Here is a 20,248-nt window from a genome sequence, read left to right on the forward strand (position 1 = left end):
CTAAGGCTACTGAGGTAAGAGGTGGAACCAAGATTCAAACACACCTCAAGTGTGAGTCAACAGGAGGGCTTGATTTTTCCTCTAGTGACGGAAGCGCCATCCTTCTACTGATCCTTCACTTCCCTTTAGCGTCCTGCCTGGCTCTCTCCCAGGCTGTACCCATCTCTTCAGTTCCCTTCTTTTTGGCATTTGATTTATAAAGACAAAGGCAAGTCTCGTGCCATAAACTGCATTTTATAACTAAAAGATGACCATCATATACCAGCGTGTATGCTTAGGAGAACAAACCAGACACAGCAAGGATGTGCAAGCAGGCAATATGGCTATCCCTCAGGAGGTCTCACAAGAGTTAACCAAGCACGTGAGGGAGAGACTAAGGCACTTGCTTAGAAGATACCTTTCAACCTAAAAGTGTACAAATCTATGAAGCTGGAGAAAATAAATTTTTTTTATTTCAAATTACGTTTCTATGAAGAGATATTTAGGCAGAGTCAAGAGAAATTAATCTTCCGCATCCCCTACTTTTTTGTTAAATTTTATGCATGCTAAGTGGTATTGATTTAAATTATAAGCTTATCTGTAATTCAGAAAGAATGAAAATTCAAAACTGTGAGCTTAGAACTTAAAATATTAATTACTTTAGGACAAGGTTAGAAATCCTCAGAGTACACACACACTGATAGCATAAAAACCCATCGGTCAGTTACACAGGAGTTAAACCAGGGCAAAGGGACGCTGTGACAACTGTGCAAAGGGAAGCCAAGCCCCGCACATGCACTGGGAGTCACAGAGTAGTCATCTCCGCGCAGCAGGCTGCTCTGAGACACCGACTGCATCTAATTGTACTTGACATAATTTTAGTTTATTAAATCTAAAAAAAAATAAAGCCTGTGTGCTAACTCAAACAACATTTACATTACAAGAATTAAGTAAATTACACAAATAGATTAAAGGGATTTTATAATATAACCAGCCTCTGAATTTGCTTCTGTGGGAACACTCACTTTCCCCTCTATTTGATTATTTCTCACAAACTGAAAAACACCTAATCAAAGATTTCTGTGGCTCTGGGATTTAAAAGTTTCCGAACAGTGTGAGAAAACTGGATTTATCACTGATTTTGTTGTTCCTATGTGTACACATGCCCATGTTGGTCTAGGTGCATTGTGTGGAGTGTACACTGTATGGGGCGCATGTGCAGGCCTTTCCAGAGTGCGCGATCCTCCTTAATTTCTAAGACAGAAGCTCTCATTGGCCCAGAACTTACACCCATGTCCACTGCCTTAGGGCTCAGATTGTAGGTTTATATACACCACACTCCTGGCTCCTTTATTGGGTGCTAGGGGATGGAGCTCAGCCCCTCTTGCCTTAGGACAGGTACTTTATCTGAGCCTGAGAAGACTTTAAACTACAGTGTACCTTTCACGACTAGGTTCCTCTCCTGTAAACCTTTGGAAATCTGGACTAGAACAACCACCTAAGGTCTAACGATCGCTAAAACATTAGACTGCACGGTTTATTTCTTAATCCTTTCTGTTTGTTTGTTTTGTTTTGTTGTTTCTCGAGGCAGTTTTTCTGTATAATAGCCCCGGCTATCCAGGACTCCCTTTGTAGACCAGGCTTGCCTCAAACTCACCTGTCTCTATCTCCTGAGTGCTGGGACTAAAGGCAGACTTCACCATGCCTGTTTTTTTTTTTTTTTTTTTTTTTAAATCCTTTTTAACAGCACAACGGAGAACATTTTTTAAACAGGCTTTAACAGGATAATTTAGAAAAACTTTAAATCATCTTTTTAAAAAGCCCTATTTTATGGTATTTTGTTTATAAATACTATATTTCTGTTTTGTAATAAGAAAAAAGCCGGGTTGGGGATTTAGCTTAGAGGTACAGCACTTGCCTAGAAATCACAAGACCCTGGGTTCAGTCCTTGGCTCCGAAAAAAGAAAGAAAGAAAGAAAGAAAGGAAGGAAGGAAGGAAGGAAGGAAGGAAGGAAGGAAGGAAGAAAAAAGCCTGGCCACTCACTGCTACATCGTAGTATGTAAGACAGGTTGTGCGAGAGGGACTCTGACTAAGAAAGCCACACTCACTGGTCGTTTGCAGAAACGTCGATGATCATCTACTTTGCTACAAAAGGTGGGAGCGCTCACCTCAGTTCCTTAATGTTATGAAAAGTCCTAAGTAAAGACTGTACCTAACAGTTATTGTTTAAAGAAAATGTTTGCTATCCTCCTGATAATCCTATCTGCCATGTCCTCAAGGTTCGGGTTATACATGTATCAGAATTCTCTCCACTGTAAGGCTGAGTACCAGTCCACTGTGTGTACACGCTGCACTGTTGGATGTGCTCCTCCACGGATGGACATTTCTGTCACTTCTACTTCTTTGCTATTGTGGATAATGGTTCTAAAGATAAGAGTTTTTTTATAGGGCTGAGAAAATAGCTTAATCCTAAGGACATGAGTTCAAATCCCAGAACCTACATGAAAAGCCAAGTATGGTGGTAGTATGTGCTAATAATTGTAGCTCTGAGCCAAGCTGGTGAGAGGCCCTGTCTCAAACAAGAAAGCGGAGGCTAGCCTGATGACAAGCTGAGGCTGAGCTTTGGCTTCCAAGAGCACCTGCAAACTCAGAACACACAGAGGCTAAGCTCTAGCCTTTAGGAGCACCTACGCAGAGACAAGGGGGAGGGGAGGGACGTGATTTTAAGTGAACAGAAGTGAGGAGCTGTCACTCATTCCCACAACACCTTCATCACTTTACATGTCCACCAGAAATGCAAAAGGGTTAAACATCCTTATCGATATCTGCAAAAGTTCCCACGAGCTCCTCTTCTACCACAGTCATGTGGAAAATCTCGACCCCACACTCCTGATTATAGAAAACCAGGTAAAAGTAAGAAACATGAAAGTAACTTACCCCAATTACTTCATTAGAGCTCTGGGAATGTTTGTATTAGATTAGTGGCTCAGCATGGCTGGGCCACAGTGCCCAGGTGTTTGAGTCAAGCATTATTGTAATTATTTCTATGAATGTACTTTTGGATGAGATTAACATTTAAACCAGCAAACATGAGTTAAACAGACTCTCCTCCCGCTACAGTTGTGAGACTGAAAGGTCTATGTACTAAAGACCTGGAACCACTTCTGGGAGGTGGTGGGTCCTTCAGAGGTGAGACCTAGTGGGAATCCTTGTCATGGCACACTAGAGCCTCAGCTCCTCCCCTTCTGCTTCCTTTCCCCATCTCTCATTCCCTATTACTTCCACCTAACACCCAATCAGGGGCCCAAAGCAAGAAGGCCCATCTATTATGAACTGGAGTTCCAAAGCGATAAGCCAAGACACATCTGTCTTAAGTTAATCATGCCAACTACTTTATCACAGCCGTGCAAAGCCAGTCCCTCCTTGCCATGAGAATTCATTTAATCAAATAATGTCTAACAGGAAAAGACTGACTATGGGCAACAATGCATGGCCTAGCAGGTGTCCAATCTGTACTCTAAATCTCCCTGGCTTGCAGCATATCCTGCAGATTTGGAACAATGAGGCTTCTAAAATGCATGAACCAATTTCCTAAAATAAACAGCTTTCTCCACATCCTTACACCGACACCCTGTGTGCTCTGCTGCTCTGGGAAAGCCTAACAAAGACAGGAGCAGCAGAGCCAGGACTGTAAGTACTACAAACATTCTCACTGCCAAGAAGTGGGGACAGAAGAGAGAGGAGCCCAGCACAGGGAGAGGCAGGGCACAGGCTCAGGCACCTTTGTCTCAATTTCTCTCCACTCCAAGTAACTGGAGATTCTACTTTCTACTATGAAAAGGCTGGTTTAACTGCTTCCTTCCTACCCATTTCCCGGGAACACTCACGCAGTGAACATGTAGCCTAATAGTACAGCACTCTGGCATGTACAAGGCCCTGGCTTCAACTCCCAATCCTACAACAAGAAACTAACAAAAACACACCCATGCAAATGCAGTCACATCGCCCACGCGGGCTCCACAAGAATGACTCTGTAATTCCTACCAAAATCAAGTCTGAGCCACCTTCCTTGGCTATGTGATGATTAATGATGACAATATAAATCTTCACTTACCAAGCAAGAGTATTAGTTGTAAAAGCTCAGTATTTACATCTATCGTCTCAACAAAAGAATGTTTCCACTCTTGTTTTTGAGAGCAAATATGGCCAGGATAGCTTCAAAATTATGATCCTCCTGCCTCTGCCCTTTGGGTGCTGGGATCACAGGCATGTTCAAACCAGTATTTCTAGTAATAAGAATCCTGATTTTAATTAAACAGGAAGTTCAGTAAGTCCTTGGCTATTATCAAAAGGGTGTTTTCAGGGTGTGTGTATCAGTCATCCACCTTACCAAGGGGTTTGCTGTGGCAAGGAGGGACATCCATCAACTGGTCAAAGTCCTAGTATTAGTAATGTACACATGTGTTTCAGGTATCACTGCCGCCTCTTACCAGGCTCACTCGAAAGGCACAGAGACTACAATGCCTGTATTTATTCTGATGAACGCTTCATTTGCATGTAATGTCTAAAATGGGGAAGCTAAAAGCTGTGTGTGTGTGGCTTCTGACCAGTCTGAGGATAAATATTTTATTACCACAGTATCGGCATCATACATAGCTACTTTGAAAAAGTGCAGAACCCAAATTAAATCCAAATTTTAACTTTTAGCTGACAAGTGCTTACACTTTTAAAAATGGAGTTTTCACTCAGAAAGCAAGGTTTGAGAGGTTGGCACCTGAATAGTGACCAATCTGAAGCAGCCTGCCATGCTAATCAGACAATGGCTCAGACACAGGTCGGATGGATGCTTAAACACAGCATGGACTCATCCAACAGAGGACATCAGAGTCACCTCACTCCAAGTAAGGAAGCCACAAGAGGTGTTGCCAAATGAAGAACATTCCAGATATATAACTAGCCAGCTAGTGTGTTGGATCTGGAGGGCTAATGGTGGGGCACAGTGCCTCAGTCTAGAGGGCCTTACTAAGACGGCTCAGCACTCTAGCAGGCTATGGCAACACCACGAACTCTTGGTATTCATCATTATTATTTGGACAGCGTCTCCAATGAACTTTTTGTTGCTTGTGTTAAGGTGCCTTGGCCTTCTAAACCCTTCCTTCTTAAGAGGGCCCTACCAGGGCTGGAGAGATGGCTCAGTGGTTAGAGCACTGACTGTTCTTCCAGAGGTCCTGAGTTCAATTCCCAGCAACCACATGGTGGCTCACAACCATCTGTAATGGGATCCGATGCCCTCTTCTGGTGTGTCTGAAACAGTGACAGTGTACTCACATACATACATACATACATACATACATACATACATACATACATATATATATATATATATATATATATATATATATATAAAAACAGGCCCTACCAGAACCTTCTGAAAGAGCCTACTCTTCCCTAGCCCACGTCACAGAGCATTTCCACATCTCACAAGAGCTTCTCCAAACTAGTCCACGCTGCAAGCAGCCAAGTGGAAAACTTAAACACTCATTAAGAAAGCCGGTCGGATTTGTTGAACATGGATTTTTTTTTAAGTGAAGAGAATTATTTTAAAAAACAAACAAAACTAAGCAAACTGTAGAGCTCTTCTAGTGTAACTGGTTCTGTGAGAACAACGACCTTCCACTGGGGCTGTCATTCTCTTAGAAGTATGATAAAAGCTGGTAGGACAAATCAGACAGGAAAAAAAAAAGAAACTTTTTGTTAAATAGACTATTTCTGGGGCCTGAAATTATCTTCAACTTCATAAAAAACCTGAATCTTATTTTTGTTCCGTAAGCCCACTGTTTATAAGCACAATATTTCAACTCTACTAAGTTTGCGTAAGGAAAAGGACTCAAGGAATTTCTTTGTTCCTGGTCTTAAAGGTTCTGTGGGCATGAAAAGGCCAAGACAAAATGATTTCTGTCCAACGTTCAGGACAGGACTACTTCCTACTGCTGCAGGAGGCAGAACTGACTGGAATCTCTCATCTAAGACCAGAGACAGAATGAACACCCAGTGCAGCAGCCCAGTGGCTTCACTTCCGCCCCTGAGTCTGTTCCTATGTCCACACGTGGTCAGAGGTGAAATCCTGCTCTGCAGGTAATTGTTTAAAACAAAAGCACAGCTGTAAGGCTGACTTCAGTTACACCATTAGGAGAAAAGAACTAAAAGAGCACATTTACTTATGCAAAAGAAAGCAATTCAAGTAATTCAAACCTATGAAGACTCAATGAATAATAACATACTAGGTTTTTAGAGACAAGGCTGGGAAACAGTTCAGTGGGTGAAATCCTGCCGCACATGCAGAAGGAGCTGACTTCCAGCACCCATTCAAAAGCTAGTGCGACTCTAAGTCCACTGCAAGAAATAATGGGGACAGAGGGTACCTATGGCTGCCCAGGGCTTGCTGGCTGTCTAGTCCAGTGCAAACAGCCAGAGGTAGGTCCAGTAAACAGCACTAAGCTAACAGGGAAGAAAGCAATAGGGGAGCTAGCTGACTGCCACCTCCTATCAGTGCACCCTCACATCAGGGTGCATCCTACCAACCACATAAGGACAGTTCACACAGGGGACTGGGGCACACTCATGCACCACCTTCAGGCCTACTCCCCTACGGCTCAATTTTCTACAGACAACAGGAAACATGCCTGCTATAAACACATTTCCTGGTTGAACACAGCGGTGGATTCACTCACCAAATCCCTGTGCAACACCCAGTTGGCATGAAGATAGTGAATCCCATCTAGGATCTGGTACAACAGTGACTTCACCATTCCCCGAGGTAACTGAACGGGCTTCTTGTTGGCTTTCGAAGCTCTGTGAAACTTAATTATATGCTGAAAGAAAGAAAACACCATAAGAAGCTTTACAAAGAGAGAAAGGCAATTTGGATATATATTTTCTTATCAGAAAAGGCAGTGCGAGATCACCCAGGACACCGACAAGACCACAGCACAGCAAACAAGTAACATGCGCAAGAAGCTCTCCCTAAGAACCAAGGGTAAGGTCCATCTTCAAGGGACGTGACAGCATCTCAGAGAATGAAAGACGAGGGGACAGGGGAACGGACGGATTAGGGTGCTCCTCATTTTAAAATATAATTAAAAGTTAATTACATCTGGGGTACTACAGACCTGTTTAATCTGGCAGGAATCTCCAAGAACAGAACCATTCTTATAAGATTCAATAAAAAGGGGGAAAACAAAATTCCGATTGGCCAATATAGCACAGGTGTGAATAGTCGGGGATGTGTTTCAGTAAAACACACCCAGCATACAGAAACTAAAGAAAAGATAACAAGTGGACAGCCAGTTCCAGCTGGATATGGGTACAGTTAGAATTCAGATAAGGAGGAGCCTGCCTGGCACCCTCACAAGCTTTCTCTGTACACATGACTAGGCAACCAGAGAGAAATAAAGTACAACTTTATAAATTAAGCACGTCACAAATAAATGGACACAAATGTCTCGGGCTCTCGAGCTTCTTCATTTTCTGTGGAACCCCCTCACACTTCAGGAAAACCTCAGTTATCTCTGCCTCAGGCACCAAGACACTCATCTCTAACACACACTACACAGAAGCTCTTCAGTATCAAGGGACTCCTGTGGTTAAAAAACCAAAAAGCAAAAAACACAATGAGAGGAGAAATGTGATGCTGATGTTAGACAGAATCTACTGATAAGGAATAACTAGTGAGCTGTGAAGCAAGGAGCTGTATTTCCTGAGGGGAAGTGTAGCGAAAGTCAGAAGGGAGAAGACAAACAAAAGGATGCACGCCTGTCTGTATTTAGACACCTTAAATTCCTGGTCAATCTTTTACCTCAGACATTATTTAATAACAATAGGTGTCACCTATCGTAAAATGTGATAACAATCAAGGCTGTGTCAGGAGAAGATCCCCTGGCTCTCCAAATGCAGTAACCATAGGTTTAAAGAGAGTGCATTTAAGAACTAAAAGCTTCAAGTTTCCCAGAGTAAACACCAAGGAAAGGAGGTGAGATAACTGAAGGGGTATTTCTTGAGGTCACACTTTGAATATAGTGATTTTTCAAAAAAATGAGTATTTTAAAACTAAACATAAAACTAAACATAAATAGATAAAGCCCTGTGAGATGGTAATTTTTCACCTGCATTTTCTTCACATTTCACAGTTATAAATCAAATACACGGTAGGTACGCGGGCTATAAATTTCACCGAGGCAAATGATTTTTAAAACAACTCTTAAACTGGAAGAGCTTGAAGGGGCTCGAGACCCCAAAAGTACAACAATGTCAAGCAACCAGAGCTTCCAGGGACTAAGCCACTACCTAAAGACTATACATGGACTGACCCTGGACTCTGACCCCATAGGTAGCAATGAATATCCTAGTAAGAGCACCAGTGGAAGGGGAAGCCCTGGGTCCTGCTAAGACTGAACGTGATTGTTGGGGGGAGGGTGGCAATGGGGGGAGGATGGGGAGGGGAGCACCCATAAATAAGGGGAGGGGGAGGGATTAGGGGGTTGTTGGGGAAAGGGAATAACACTCGAAATGTAAATAAGAAATACTCAAGTTTAAAAAAAAAACAAAACTCTTTTTTTTTTTTTTGGTTCTTTTTTTCGGAGCTGGGGACCAAAAAAAACCTCTTAATTGAGTTTTGCTGCTCTATGTCAGCCAGCCCACATAGAATATTCCAGTTAAAAGGGGAAAAAGTTTTAAGTTTTAGGGAACTGAACGGTCATTTTTAAAGTAATGTTAAGAATATTCATTTGCCTTCAGTAAAATTAGTAAAATGACAGAATTATAAATTACTTATTATACATATATGCTACATAGTTTATACGTAGAATTAAATATTATCCCCAAGCCTACTGGAAGCCATACTGAATGTAACAGAGAGCTCTATGTCCTGCTGTCCTATCCTGTACAGTGTGTGACCCACTGAGTTCAATTAAGGTTAGCTGCATGGACGTAGGAGATAGGGAGGCAGATGGTTTTACTTTGTCTGTGTAAGGCAAAATGCATTTACGTTCTTATCAATACAGTATGAGCCTTTCACAATACTGGCTAAACCAGTAAACTGTGAGTCCTCCTTGGAGAAATCTTCGAATATACCATTTGGATCTGTCTGTATAAATGTTGTAAGCCAGACAAGCCTAAAACCAAGCCCACAAGAGACACTGCCATCTACTTCTGTGCTGATCTCACTTTGTAGTGTGGCTCTCATTGCAGTGACTGTCTTTTCCTATGCAAAAGGATGGCAAGTCAGACAGTAAGACATCATTGCCAATGAAGATGGGATGTATTACATTAAATATCAGGTGTGAATAACCAGGGAGTGATCAATAAGCTTCCCATGCTTAGCTACTCAACTCGTAACCCCTTCAGAACTGTTAGGAGACCTTCCTGCATCACAGAACAAGGCAGGGACAGTAATTGGACCCGGCTATGCTTTTATAGCACGCTCACCCAGAAGTACTATTTCATTTTAAATTCCTTAACACTACAGAGTAAAGGAAAGGATGTAAGGTCGCCTTTCCAAATGAAAACTCTATCAGGAAGCAATGCTTTCCCGCCACTGTTCATAGTCCTCTTACTTCTTTCCCATCGGTTACAAAGGTCAAAACACCAGGATCAAAAGAAATACTGGAGACTCTCTCTAGCCTGAAAACCCAAAATGCTTCAAATTTCAGAACTTTTTGAAAGCTAACATGATTCCACAGAGTGAAACTTTGTTTCACATACAAGATTATTATAAACGATGCATGAAATTTCCTTCAGGCTATATGTATAAGGTAAATATGAAATTAAAACACAAGTGAGCTTCAAGTTTAGACATGATGTCAGTCTCCAAGAGGTCTTATTAAATAGGTGCAAGTAAGTGCCCTCTTATCTGAAACATCAAAACTCTGAGACACTTCTGCTGTCTAGCATTGTGGTAAGGGAGCTCAACCCACTGAACAAAGCAAAAGCCTCCAGGCTGGGAATACATCGACTGTTACTCTGTAAAGTGATTTCTAGTGCAGTGGAAGCTGTTTAGTCACTCTCAAGCCTAACTGAAAACAATGGCCTGTCTACCAGCAGTCCACCTTACCCAGAGGTCATGTTCAGCATAGTCAAAGAGAAGCCATACTTTCCGATCAGCATGAGACAGAAACACCTTCTGAAGAGAGATGACGTTTGGGTGCTTAAGCTCTCGAAGTAACTACAAAACAAAGGAGATCCATTCAAAATTTAACACAAAATAATACTACACACACACACACACACACACACACACACACACACACACAAATTAGGTGTGGTAGTGCATACATGTACACAAGGATATAATATGTCTGCTACCGCCGTGGCAGCCATTTCTACCTGGCTGCTAGGAAGTGAACAAAGGTCTCAGATTATGAATGCTCAAGCAGAAAGATTACTTGATATCAGGAATCCACAGTTAGCTTGGGCAACAAAGCCGGGCTCCATCCCAGACACTACCCAGCCACCCACCCACCCAGACCAGCTGCAACGTAAAAGCAATGCAAGTCAATGCTCACTGATACTAAGCATTCAATCAGCACCCACTCAGTATGACTGCTACACAGGTGCTTCATGACAGAAGAAGACACTGAAAAGAGGGTAACAGTAAATCTGTCATTTGCTGCTTGACTTGGTTTTAACTTTTTAACCAAGATTACAGTTTTAGCCACTTTAAAATCTACAAATGGGTGGCATTAAATATAAGTGTTGTAGAACCATCACTACTATTTACACATTTTTAAACATTCCAAGTAGAAAATGCTACCACTGATCCAGGTCTAGGTAAACTCTACTACCTGTCCCTAAGAGTTCCTGTGGTAGACACCTAGCCATGGTGGGTTCTCATAACACCTCATCTTCCTCATGTGCGCAGGCACGGACCTGTAACCCCCAGTGGGAGGAAGGAGAGCTCTGGCTCACTCCTGCGGTGCCCATGTGACTGGTTGATTTTATGTGTGCATGTGTATCTGCTACTTGTGGAGCTAGAGAAATAAATCACCGGATGTGGGTTCTGGTGATCAAACTCAGGTCCTCTAGAAGAGCGGCGAGGGCTTTACCACTGAGCCGTCTCCCCAGCCCACCTCTCCCTCCCTCCCTCCCTCCCTGAGACAGGAGCTCTCAGTGGCCTGAAATTTACCACTGAGGCCGGGCTGGCTGTTGCCCCAGGAATCTGTGCTCCTACCTCCTCCTCTGAACTGGGATTGTAAGCGCCAGCAGGTACAGCCATGCCTAGCTTTTCTGTAGGTTCTAGGGGTCAAACAGGACCTTGAAAGCTGTTTATCCACCCAGCATCACTCATCCTTTCACATCTAGTTCATTCACTCAGTGCTATCTTCAAGGTCCACCCATGTTGTAGCATGTAGCAGGGGTTTTGGTTTTGATTTTTCCTTTTTTATAGGTAAGAGCATTCATCCCATTATATGGAGACACTCCTCACTGTACTGTACTCTGATAAAGCCATCAAAATGCACCGACACGGGGTTGGGGATTTAGCTCAGTGGTAGAGCGCTTGCCTAGCAAGCGTAAGGCCCTGGGTTCGGTCCCCAGCTCCGGGGAAAAAAAAAAAAAGGAAGACCGACACGGCAGCGCACATGTGTACTGAGGAGCGGTCAGTGGAGACAGGTGGGTCCCGGGAACTAAACTGGCCTTTAATAGAATTTTTTTTTCATTTTTTAAAGAACTGGTTAATCTTCACAAAACAAAAGGTATAGCCATACCAACTTTATTCACAGAAACCACTTGCTTTTCCAATTTTACCAGTGGGGGAAAATTTTTAAATGTTTTGAATATATATCTACTTCAAATTTATTATTCACTGTGAACCTGATTTACCACAATGGGCATACTTAACTTAAACTTGTACAAAAAATATTTAAAAGCACACCACGACAATATATGCCACTCAGAAATGAGGAAAAAGTAGGTAGGAAAACTAGTTATATTTTCAAAACAGCAGTGTTTCTTAAAGAGTTCTAAGTTTGTGGAGTACATGTGGAGTGCATGTGTGTGTGCAGGCCAGAAGACAACCTCTGGGGTCATCCTCAGGTCTGCTACCCACCTCACCTCCTTCTGAGACAAGGTCTCTCATGGGCTAGAAGCTCACCAGTACAAGGCTGGACAGCGGGAGGACACAGGGAGCCTCCTGTCTTACTCCCTGAGCACTGGGATGACAAGCCTGCCCCGCCACAGCACTGGCAGTCATTTCTACTTGAATCCCGAGAGCTCGACAGGTCTCAGTGACCGGGAGGCAAGTATGTTACCAACTACCGTCTCCACCTCTGACACCATTCCAACATTAACAACTCCTAATGCAAAAACAGGTTCTGAATGTAGACCTCGAGTACGGTGATAGATAAACCGAACCTGAATTATGACAAATCTATTTCCAAAAGACAATTACACTGTAGACTCTTTCTTTAACTTCGATCTTCCCAAACTCTTAGAAAAAGATGGAAACAGATGCTGAGGTTGGAGAAGTGTGTTGGGAAAGCAGACTAACCATGGGCCTGCACCATCTATCAGACACTCTCTGGGATACTGGGGGCCAGCTGATTTCTGCACAGTTGGCCAGAACCCTGAACTAAAGGGATTCCAGTCCACAGGAAACTTTGGTGAGGAATGTGACAAACAGCAAAATGGAAGTGTTGTGAAGACACCTCCCCTGGAAGGTTCTCTCCTCCTTCCTGAAGAATGGCTGCACAAAATCTAAGCCATGCTGCTGTGTGTCACAGTCTAGCCTGCATAGGGGTGGCAACAGATCACAACGAACAACGGGAATCCTAAGATTTTTATTTGTAATAGATATGAAAAAACTGAATGAGTGTGAGCATGTTAGTAAGAGGAGGTGTCAGGGCAAACAAAGATGGACTTGGTTTCCTCCCTTGCCTTTTATTACACGGTCTCCCTGAGTTAAGCCTGTCACTTACAGTCACTGTATGTACATTCAAGTTCATTCCTCTCTCCACCAGATAGTATATATACCATTTCATCAGCATCTCAGTACGTACCTCAAAAGCAATCTTTTCTCAACACAATGAAAATCAATAACAACCAGCAATGATAACGTATCCAGAAAAGCCTCCTTGTACATTTATAAAGTAAGCAACTGATTTCTAAGTAACTAATGGATACAAAGAAAGAAAAAAAGAAAACTGAAAATATTCTGTACTATAATAAAACAATAAAACATCACAAAACGTGTGGCATGAAAGTAAAACACAGGTTGGAGGGAATTATAATTTTAAATATTTATAGTAGGAAAGAAGAGTTTACAAGCCAATAAACCACTTAGCAAAATGGAGAAGCACAAGCCCAAAATAGAAGAAAAGAGGTAAGAGGAGTGGAGGAAACAAACGCTCATGAATCAACAGCAACAGACAGGAAAGAAAAATGAACAAACACGGTGATAATCAAGCAGAATCTCAGTTTTTAACTGGCATACATAAAGACACTAATTCCAGCCATACAGAACTGTTAACTTTATATAATAACTGATATTCATTAACCAGAATGAAATGACAACAGGAACTCTAAGAATCAGTGATAGCACAAATAAATAAATGTATACTCTGCAAGAACTTCAAGTCTCCTTTTTCTAAAAATGCACTTTCTGGAAATACCTAAAACGAAAAAATATTTATCGGTTTTCAATTCATTTGATGGCAAATACAGCAGAGACCTACACAGTTGACACTCCTACATCAGCTGATGTGGTAACAAGAGCTTCACTTACTGCTATCTCTCTGCATGCCGACATAGAAATTCCAGTTCCTTCTATTTGTTTTAAAGCGTAGTCTTTATCGTCCTTCCTGTAAAAAAAAAGTTATTTGAATACACAGGTTACTCTGTGTTTGCATGCACTTTAACAAAGCACTATATAAAAACCAAATCTTGTGTTTAATACTGTTGTTAGAGAGGAAAATTGACAAATGCGGGCCAAGGCAGTTACCTGGGGAGGGTGGTAAGACCACTAGAATGTGCCTTCCCCGGGATGTGCAGCCTTGTCCAGGATTCCAACTAGTTGTGGAGGACATAGAGTCAGACATCCTGCTCTGGATTCCTAAGGACAAGTTTCCTTCTGAATAAAGCTTGGCTTCTGTGCTGGCTGGTCTTATGTCAACTTGACACAAACTAGAGTTATCTGAAAGGAGGGAGCCTTAATTGATAAAATGCCTCCTTAAGACATTTTATTTTATTAATTAGTGATTAATGGAGGAGAACTCTACAGGACCACCCGTCTGCCTATGAGAAGGGAGGCTGAGTGCTCGCTTCCGCAGCACATACTAAAGGAGAAGGCAGACTGAGCAAGCCATGGGAAGCAAGCCAGTAAGCAGCACCCCTCTGCATCAGCTCCTGCCTCTGAGTTCCTGCCCTGTTTGAGTTCCTGTACTGACTTTCTTTAATCATGCACAGCAACATGAAGTACAGGCCAAACAAACCCTTTCCTCCCCAACTTGCTTTTTGGTCATGGTGTTTTGTCACAGCAGTGGAAACCCTAACTAAGATGGTTTCTAAAACCAGTTTAGATGCCAATGCATCAGAGAAGTTCAGATACATCACCAAAGTAAAAAATTGCTGTCATTTAGAACATACTATAATCACACCCCAATAACAGTTCAGGCCACACTCGAGTACCTTCCAGAGTCATTCTCTCAGGACCTATTTCTAAGTGTTATGTATCAAAAACTGCTAAAAACTGGAGTTACACCAGCACTCTATCTCTTAGAGCTTCGTGTACTTACATCCTAAGTAACCGATCTGCCATAACACAATGCAAGTGCTTGGACAGGTCACATATAAACCAGAGACATAACCAGGGGTTACTCTGACAGAGGACCTATGCAAAGACTTCTCAGAAGTATCATCGAGCTGGGGTAATGGCTCAGGGCTCGGGCACTCTGATACCCTTTATTTTCCTGGATACTACTGAGGAGCCTGAAGATCAAGGAACAGAAAAGTTGGGGAATGTTCACTTTGATGACTTTCATGACTTGTATTAAACTGAAGACAAGCTCACAGCATAACAGGAAATGCAGAGGGGGATCCAGTGAGGGCTGGAAATGTAGAGGGGGGGGTCCAGTGAGGGCTGGAAATGCAGAGGGGGGTCCAGTGAGGCTGACTGGATCAACCCTTGTAAAACCAGCTAAGGCCACTTAAGGCTTCGCTTTTTTAAGTTGTTATTAAAACTCACATTGCTTTATCCTTTTCTTTTACAATGTGTTATACCAAATCCTCAGGTAAACAAATTTCAATTATTCAACTAGGACACTATTTCCCTATTTCCCATGGGGAAATAACTTTATGATAAAGGATTTTACAATGTACTTCATAATAAAAGTTCCACAGGTCTCATCATATAAGAAAGGCATTAAGCATAACTGTACTTTAATACTAAGTCTGAATGGTTTTTCAAAGTCTGAAATAAGTAAAGACAGAACAATAAACACACTAGGAAGTCTACTGAACATATTTATATGGTGGGGAGGTTAACTGATCAATGTTATACAATACATTCTGCTCTGCCCGAGGTAGAAGATTAACATCTTTGACTTAAACCCGCCAAGGACAAATAATGAGAAAGGCATAGAAATACTGAACTCAAAAAGACTCGCTCATTCTCCTTCTTAACAGATTCTAGCTTCATCTTGGGTGCTGTGACAAATTCTATGACCAAAAGCAACTTAAGGGGAAGAAAAGGTTTATTCCAGCTTACAGGATACAGCCATCACCGAAGGAAGTCAGGCAGAAACTCAAGCAGGAATCTGAAACAGAAATTCAGAGACCTGCTGCTTGTTGGCCCACTCACAGGCTCATGTTCAGCTAGCTTGCTGCTGCTGCTTTTTTTTTTTTTTTTAAAGATTTTTATGTGTGTCTGTGTAAATAAGAATATGTACACATACACAAGTGCCCGTGGAAGCCAGAAGGCATCATAGTGCTATGAACTGAACTCAGGTCCTCTATAAGAGTAGTGCTTTTGAAAGAAAAAAAAGAAAAAGAAAAAGAAAAACATACTCTGGGGATTGGGGATTTAGCTCAGTGGTAGAGCGCTTGCCTAGCAATCACAAGGCCCTGGGTTCGGTCCCCAGCTCCGGGGGGGGGGGGGGGGGGGAAGTAGTGCTTTTACTGCTCAGTCACGCCTCCAACCCTTAGCTAGCTTTCTCATGTGACCCGGGACCCCCTGCGCAGGCCTCCTACGTTATAACTAAGACAGCCCTCTGCAGACACAGTTACACATCAATCTGATCTGGACAATTCCTCAACTGAGACTCTTGCTTTTGGTCCTATCTTTGAGACAGGATCTTACTTGGCAACCGTGGCTGGCCTGAGCTTGACTTATAGACTAGGCGACCTTAAACTCGCAGAATCTACCTGTCTCTGCCACCTGAGTGCTGAGATTAAAGGTATGTGCCACCATATCCTACTATCTACACAATTTTAAATTAAAAAGATTTACTCACTGGTTTCAGTAATGATCAATGTAAGCAGTCAAATTATAAATAAATGCTAGTATAGCATTCTAAGCTAACACTTGAACAACATGAGTTTGAGTTCTGCAGGTCCATTAATATGCAATTTTCTTAATATTTACATGAGTGTGAAAAAGTTGCAGATGAACTATGTAGTCTAGAAATATTTTAAAAATTATGAAAATATTAGGTACGCTATGAATGCATAAAATATCTGTAGACTATAGCTTGTCTCCTACTATAAAATGCATACATATATTACAAAAGTTTAAACTTATACAAGTTCTGCACTAATTCTAAACTATGTAAGATCATTAAAGACTGAGGGCTGTCCTCAGATGTAGGCTAGAGCCAAAGCTCTGTGTAGAAGTCTAAGACCCATCAGCCACAACACTAGGAATATCTCTCACACAGCAAGCACAACTCCACACGGCTTTGTTCTCTTGACCCCAACTTTCTTATCTGCTCCTTTCCAAAAGAATTAAAAACAGTTTGAGAAATATATGATCCATAGCTGCTATATCTACATTATTTAGTTCATGCATAGAAAACTCAAATAGGAAAAGCCCACAGGTAACCTGAAGAATCTTGGGCTTTCCAGGAAATTAAAGAGACTGAGAAAAGCTACAGACTTTGTGTGTAGTTTTAGGAAGGCCAAAACCCACACTCCTTTGTAAACTGCAAAAGTCTAATTCAGTGCTGCACAAGAAAAACAAACTTATTGAGGGTCTCAGGACAATGCTGACAACATCCTGAGATAGTGTTCAGGAGCTCCTGAAACAGATATAAGCTTTTTCATTATTTTCTGTGAAGTAATCAAAAACAAGAATACAACATTCTACATGCAAGCAAAATCCAGACTGGAAACTGTTCTCTTCCCCCTGAACCACCAGCAGAGCCTTCTCTCTGGGAAAAATCAGAGTATGCCACTGATAATCTTAATAGTCTAACAGCCATACACCCTACACCACATTCATCATAAAGAGAGCAGGAAGCTGCTTGACAGAAGTATTGGAAAGATAATAGGACAAACTGTATGCTGTATTAGCTAAAAAAAATAAATAAATAGGGGGAAAACTACCCATAATTCTTCATTTCACACCCCTCAAGAACTTATCAGAGTAATAGTCTTTCATATTTTGTGACATTATAAATTAATTGGATAATTTCACTGTGGAAGGAACATCTACAGTGCAAAACAAATCACTACTTTAAATGTTCCTCTATCGTTCCTCTTTAAAATCCCCAAGGTCACCCTTATTCAATAAGTAGACCATAATTAATTTGGACATTGTTTATGGACGCGTCTTTATTTAAATCAAGTCTGATTTTCTGAAATCAGAGAGCACAGAGGTAAAAACACAACTGTCATCTCAAAGAAGGTAAGAGGCTGTTTATTCTGGAGCCAAACTAATTGACTATGTCCTGGGAACATAGGCTCAACTCCAAATCAGTTCCGTGATGTTTTATGTAACAAAACAAATCATAAAACACTTTAAAATGCATTGATGGGAACATCAAGAAGGCTGCAGGTCCCTGCAGAGCTGGGGAGTCTACACCATAGACCCTGATGCTGTCTGAAGACCTGCTTAGGGTGGTAGGAGCCAGGGGTCTGGAAGGTTATATACAGAGGTGGGTAATAAATGGCTGGGGCAGAGAGCTACAGGTAGCCTACGATAACTTTCCATTTGAACTTGCAACACTGCAGTGTCTCCACACCACTGAAGTTCTTATCAAGTCAGTAGTTGTGGTTGCAGCTTCTTTTCTGCAACTTTGTCCTGAGGGAAAAGATCCACTGACCATTGCAGATTTGTTAAGACCAAATCCAAACACCCGTTCAGAGTTCTGGAAGCAAAAGCTGACAGGAAGACTATACAGGCAATGGAAGGAGGAGGGACAGACTCAGGATCTCAGGGCTGTAAACAGACTGCATCTCTGTCCTCACATCCCCATGGGGAGCACAAACGCAACACTTTTGCCCATGTTTGTGGAGACAGCCTTACTGTTCATACTGTACTAGAACTCACTGTGGAGTACAGATTGGCCTCAAACTCAATACTGCTGTCCTAGACTCTAAAGCACTGAGATGACAGGCTACACACCACCACCCCGTCGCACACACATTATCCTAGCTTTACCCCCCTCTCCTGAAGGCCGAAGGCTGCATGTATGTTCCTGCTTATCTTCTTTGATGAGCTGTCCCTTGGGGAAGTGAGCACCCTCCATATTTTCAGCAAGTCCTGGAGCAGATCCACACTCCTGGCTTCTACTCTAGGGAACCATCTAAAAATTGAATAAGCTAACTCTCACTGTGCACCTTCCCAACCTGGCTCAGAGAAGACGCGAGGCAACCTCAGGAGGCAGACACCTAGTACTTGTAACTAAGAGATAATGGCAAAGATTCACTGACCATCTGAGGCAGATGTAACTTGAAGTTTTTCAAAACCTATTTTTAATGATGGTTCTTAAATGACTTAACCTCCTTTTTAGCTTACCACCCACCAGAGGTAGTGAGAAAGAAAGGATACAGGGGAAGTAGACCTGTTTAGAAAGGTTCTTTGGAGCAAACTGTGCTGTCTGGAAATCAGCAGTTCAGTTCACAGGTTGGCAGCGGCAGCTCGATCCAGTCGTTCAGATACACCTAGCAGTCCGTATCAGTAGAGTTGGGATAGCAGCACGAATCAGCAGCCTAGGCACAAGTCAGCATGAGGACGAGGAGGGATGCCGGCAGTTCTCCGCTGTGCTTCTCTTAGGGAAGCAAAGATCAGCAAAGATTCGAGATCCAAAGCGTTACACAGTGAGCTCTAAGCAAACCAAGCTCAGGCTCTATCACTGTCTGTAGAGTCCTAATTATACACTTCAGATACCACGTGTCCTCCACAGGTCTTGCCTCAGGTGACATCACTCTGTCAATCACCCTGAGCCCACAGAAGCAGCAAGAAACCGCAGCACAGCACCTGAGGTTTTTGGGCATGCTTCTCTCTAGAGTCCTGACAAATGCAATCAACTGCAGTGTAAGGTGGACCAATACATGTGTGTGGTTAGCACAGAATCCTTCATCACGTGTCCTTTCATGTGCTTGCTTTAGCAGAACGTCCTCTCTGTGTCTGCTTCAGTGAAACATTCCTTCACGAGTCTGCCTTAGTCTTTCACATGTGTCCACTTCAGGAAAACACTCCTTCACATGTTTGCCCCAGCAAAACACCATCCAACTGACTTTCCAAAGAACTTAAGTTTCCACTTCGGGCAGAAGGTCAGTCGCCATTGTTCCATAATGGGTGGGTATTAAAGGGCTTAACCAAGTCTCCCATACCCAAGATTCTTTCCTGGGAACAGATCTTTACCAATTTAAAATGAGGACTTAGCAGCTTCCTTCTTTAAATTTATCTAATTATAAAAATTTCCAGCTACTTATACACGAGATCTGACCTTTGTAAAAGTTTTGGCACTACTTCTTGGAATTTAGAACAAAAGTCTCACCACCCAGGGACCAATCACTACTGCCCATTCCTTCTGAGACAGGCAGAAAACACCCATAAGTGAGGCTTCTATTCATCTGATCTCCAGGTCTTTTTAAAGTTCTATTTTACTTATGTGCACGTATGAGTATATGCCACATGGGTGCAGCAGACCAGAAGAAGGTATCAGATCCCATTGAGGCGGGGTTACAGACAGTCATAAGCTGCTGGATGTGGATTCTGGAAACTGAATTCAGGTCCTCTGGAAGAACGGTAAACACTCTTAGCCACTGAGCTATCTT

General features: G+C 42.3%; 1 protein-coding gene across 38 annotated transcripts in view; it reads right to left on the minus strand.

Moving 5' to 3' along the window:
- The window catches only part of Cdk8 (cyclin-dependent kinase 8), a 67,180-nt gene that overhangs the window by 25,704 nt on the left and 21,228 nt on the right, over positions 1 to 20,248 (minus strand). For 34 of the 38 annotated variants that reach the window (XM_087579147.1, XM_087579137.1, XM_087579132.1 and 31 more), the window contains 3 exons: positions 13,755 to 13,830; positions 10,089 to 10,199; positions 6,712 to 6,852 (listed from right to left, as the gene is read on the minus strand). In XM_087579147.1, coding sequence (XP_087435273.1) covers positions 6,712 to 6,852; positions 10,089 to 10,199; positions 13,755 to 13,778 — 276 coding nt within the window. In that variant the 5' untranslated portion in view covers positions 13,779 to 13,830. The remainder of the gene's footprint in view (positions 1 to 6,711; positions 6,853 to 10,088; positions 10,200 to 13,754; positions 13,831 to 20,248) is intronic. The other 4 variants (XM_087579157.1, XM_087579159.1, XM_087579160.1 and 1 more) reach the window with 1 other exon arrangement.

This window comes from Rattus norvegicus, chromosome 12 (assembly GCF_021556685.1).
Source record: "Rattus norvegicus strain SHRSP/BbbUtx chromosome 12, alternate assembly SHRSP_T2T, whole genome shotgun sequence".
Taxonomy (NCBI): Eukaryota; Metazoa; Chordata; class Mammalia; order Rodentia; family Muridae; genus Rattus; species Rattus norvegicus.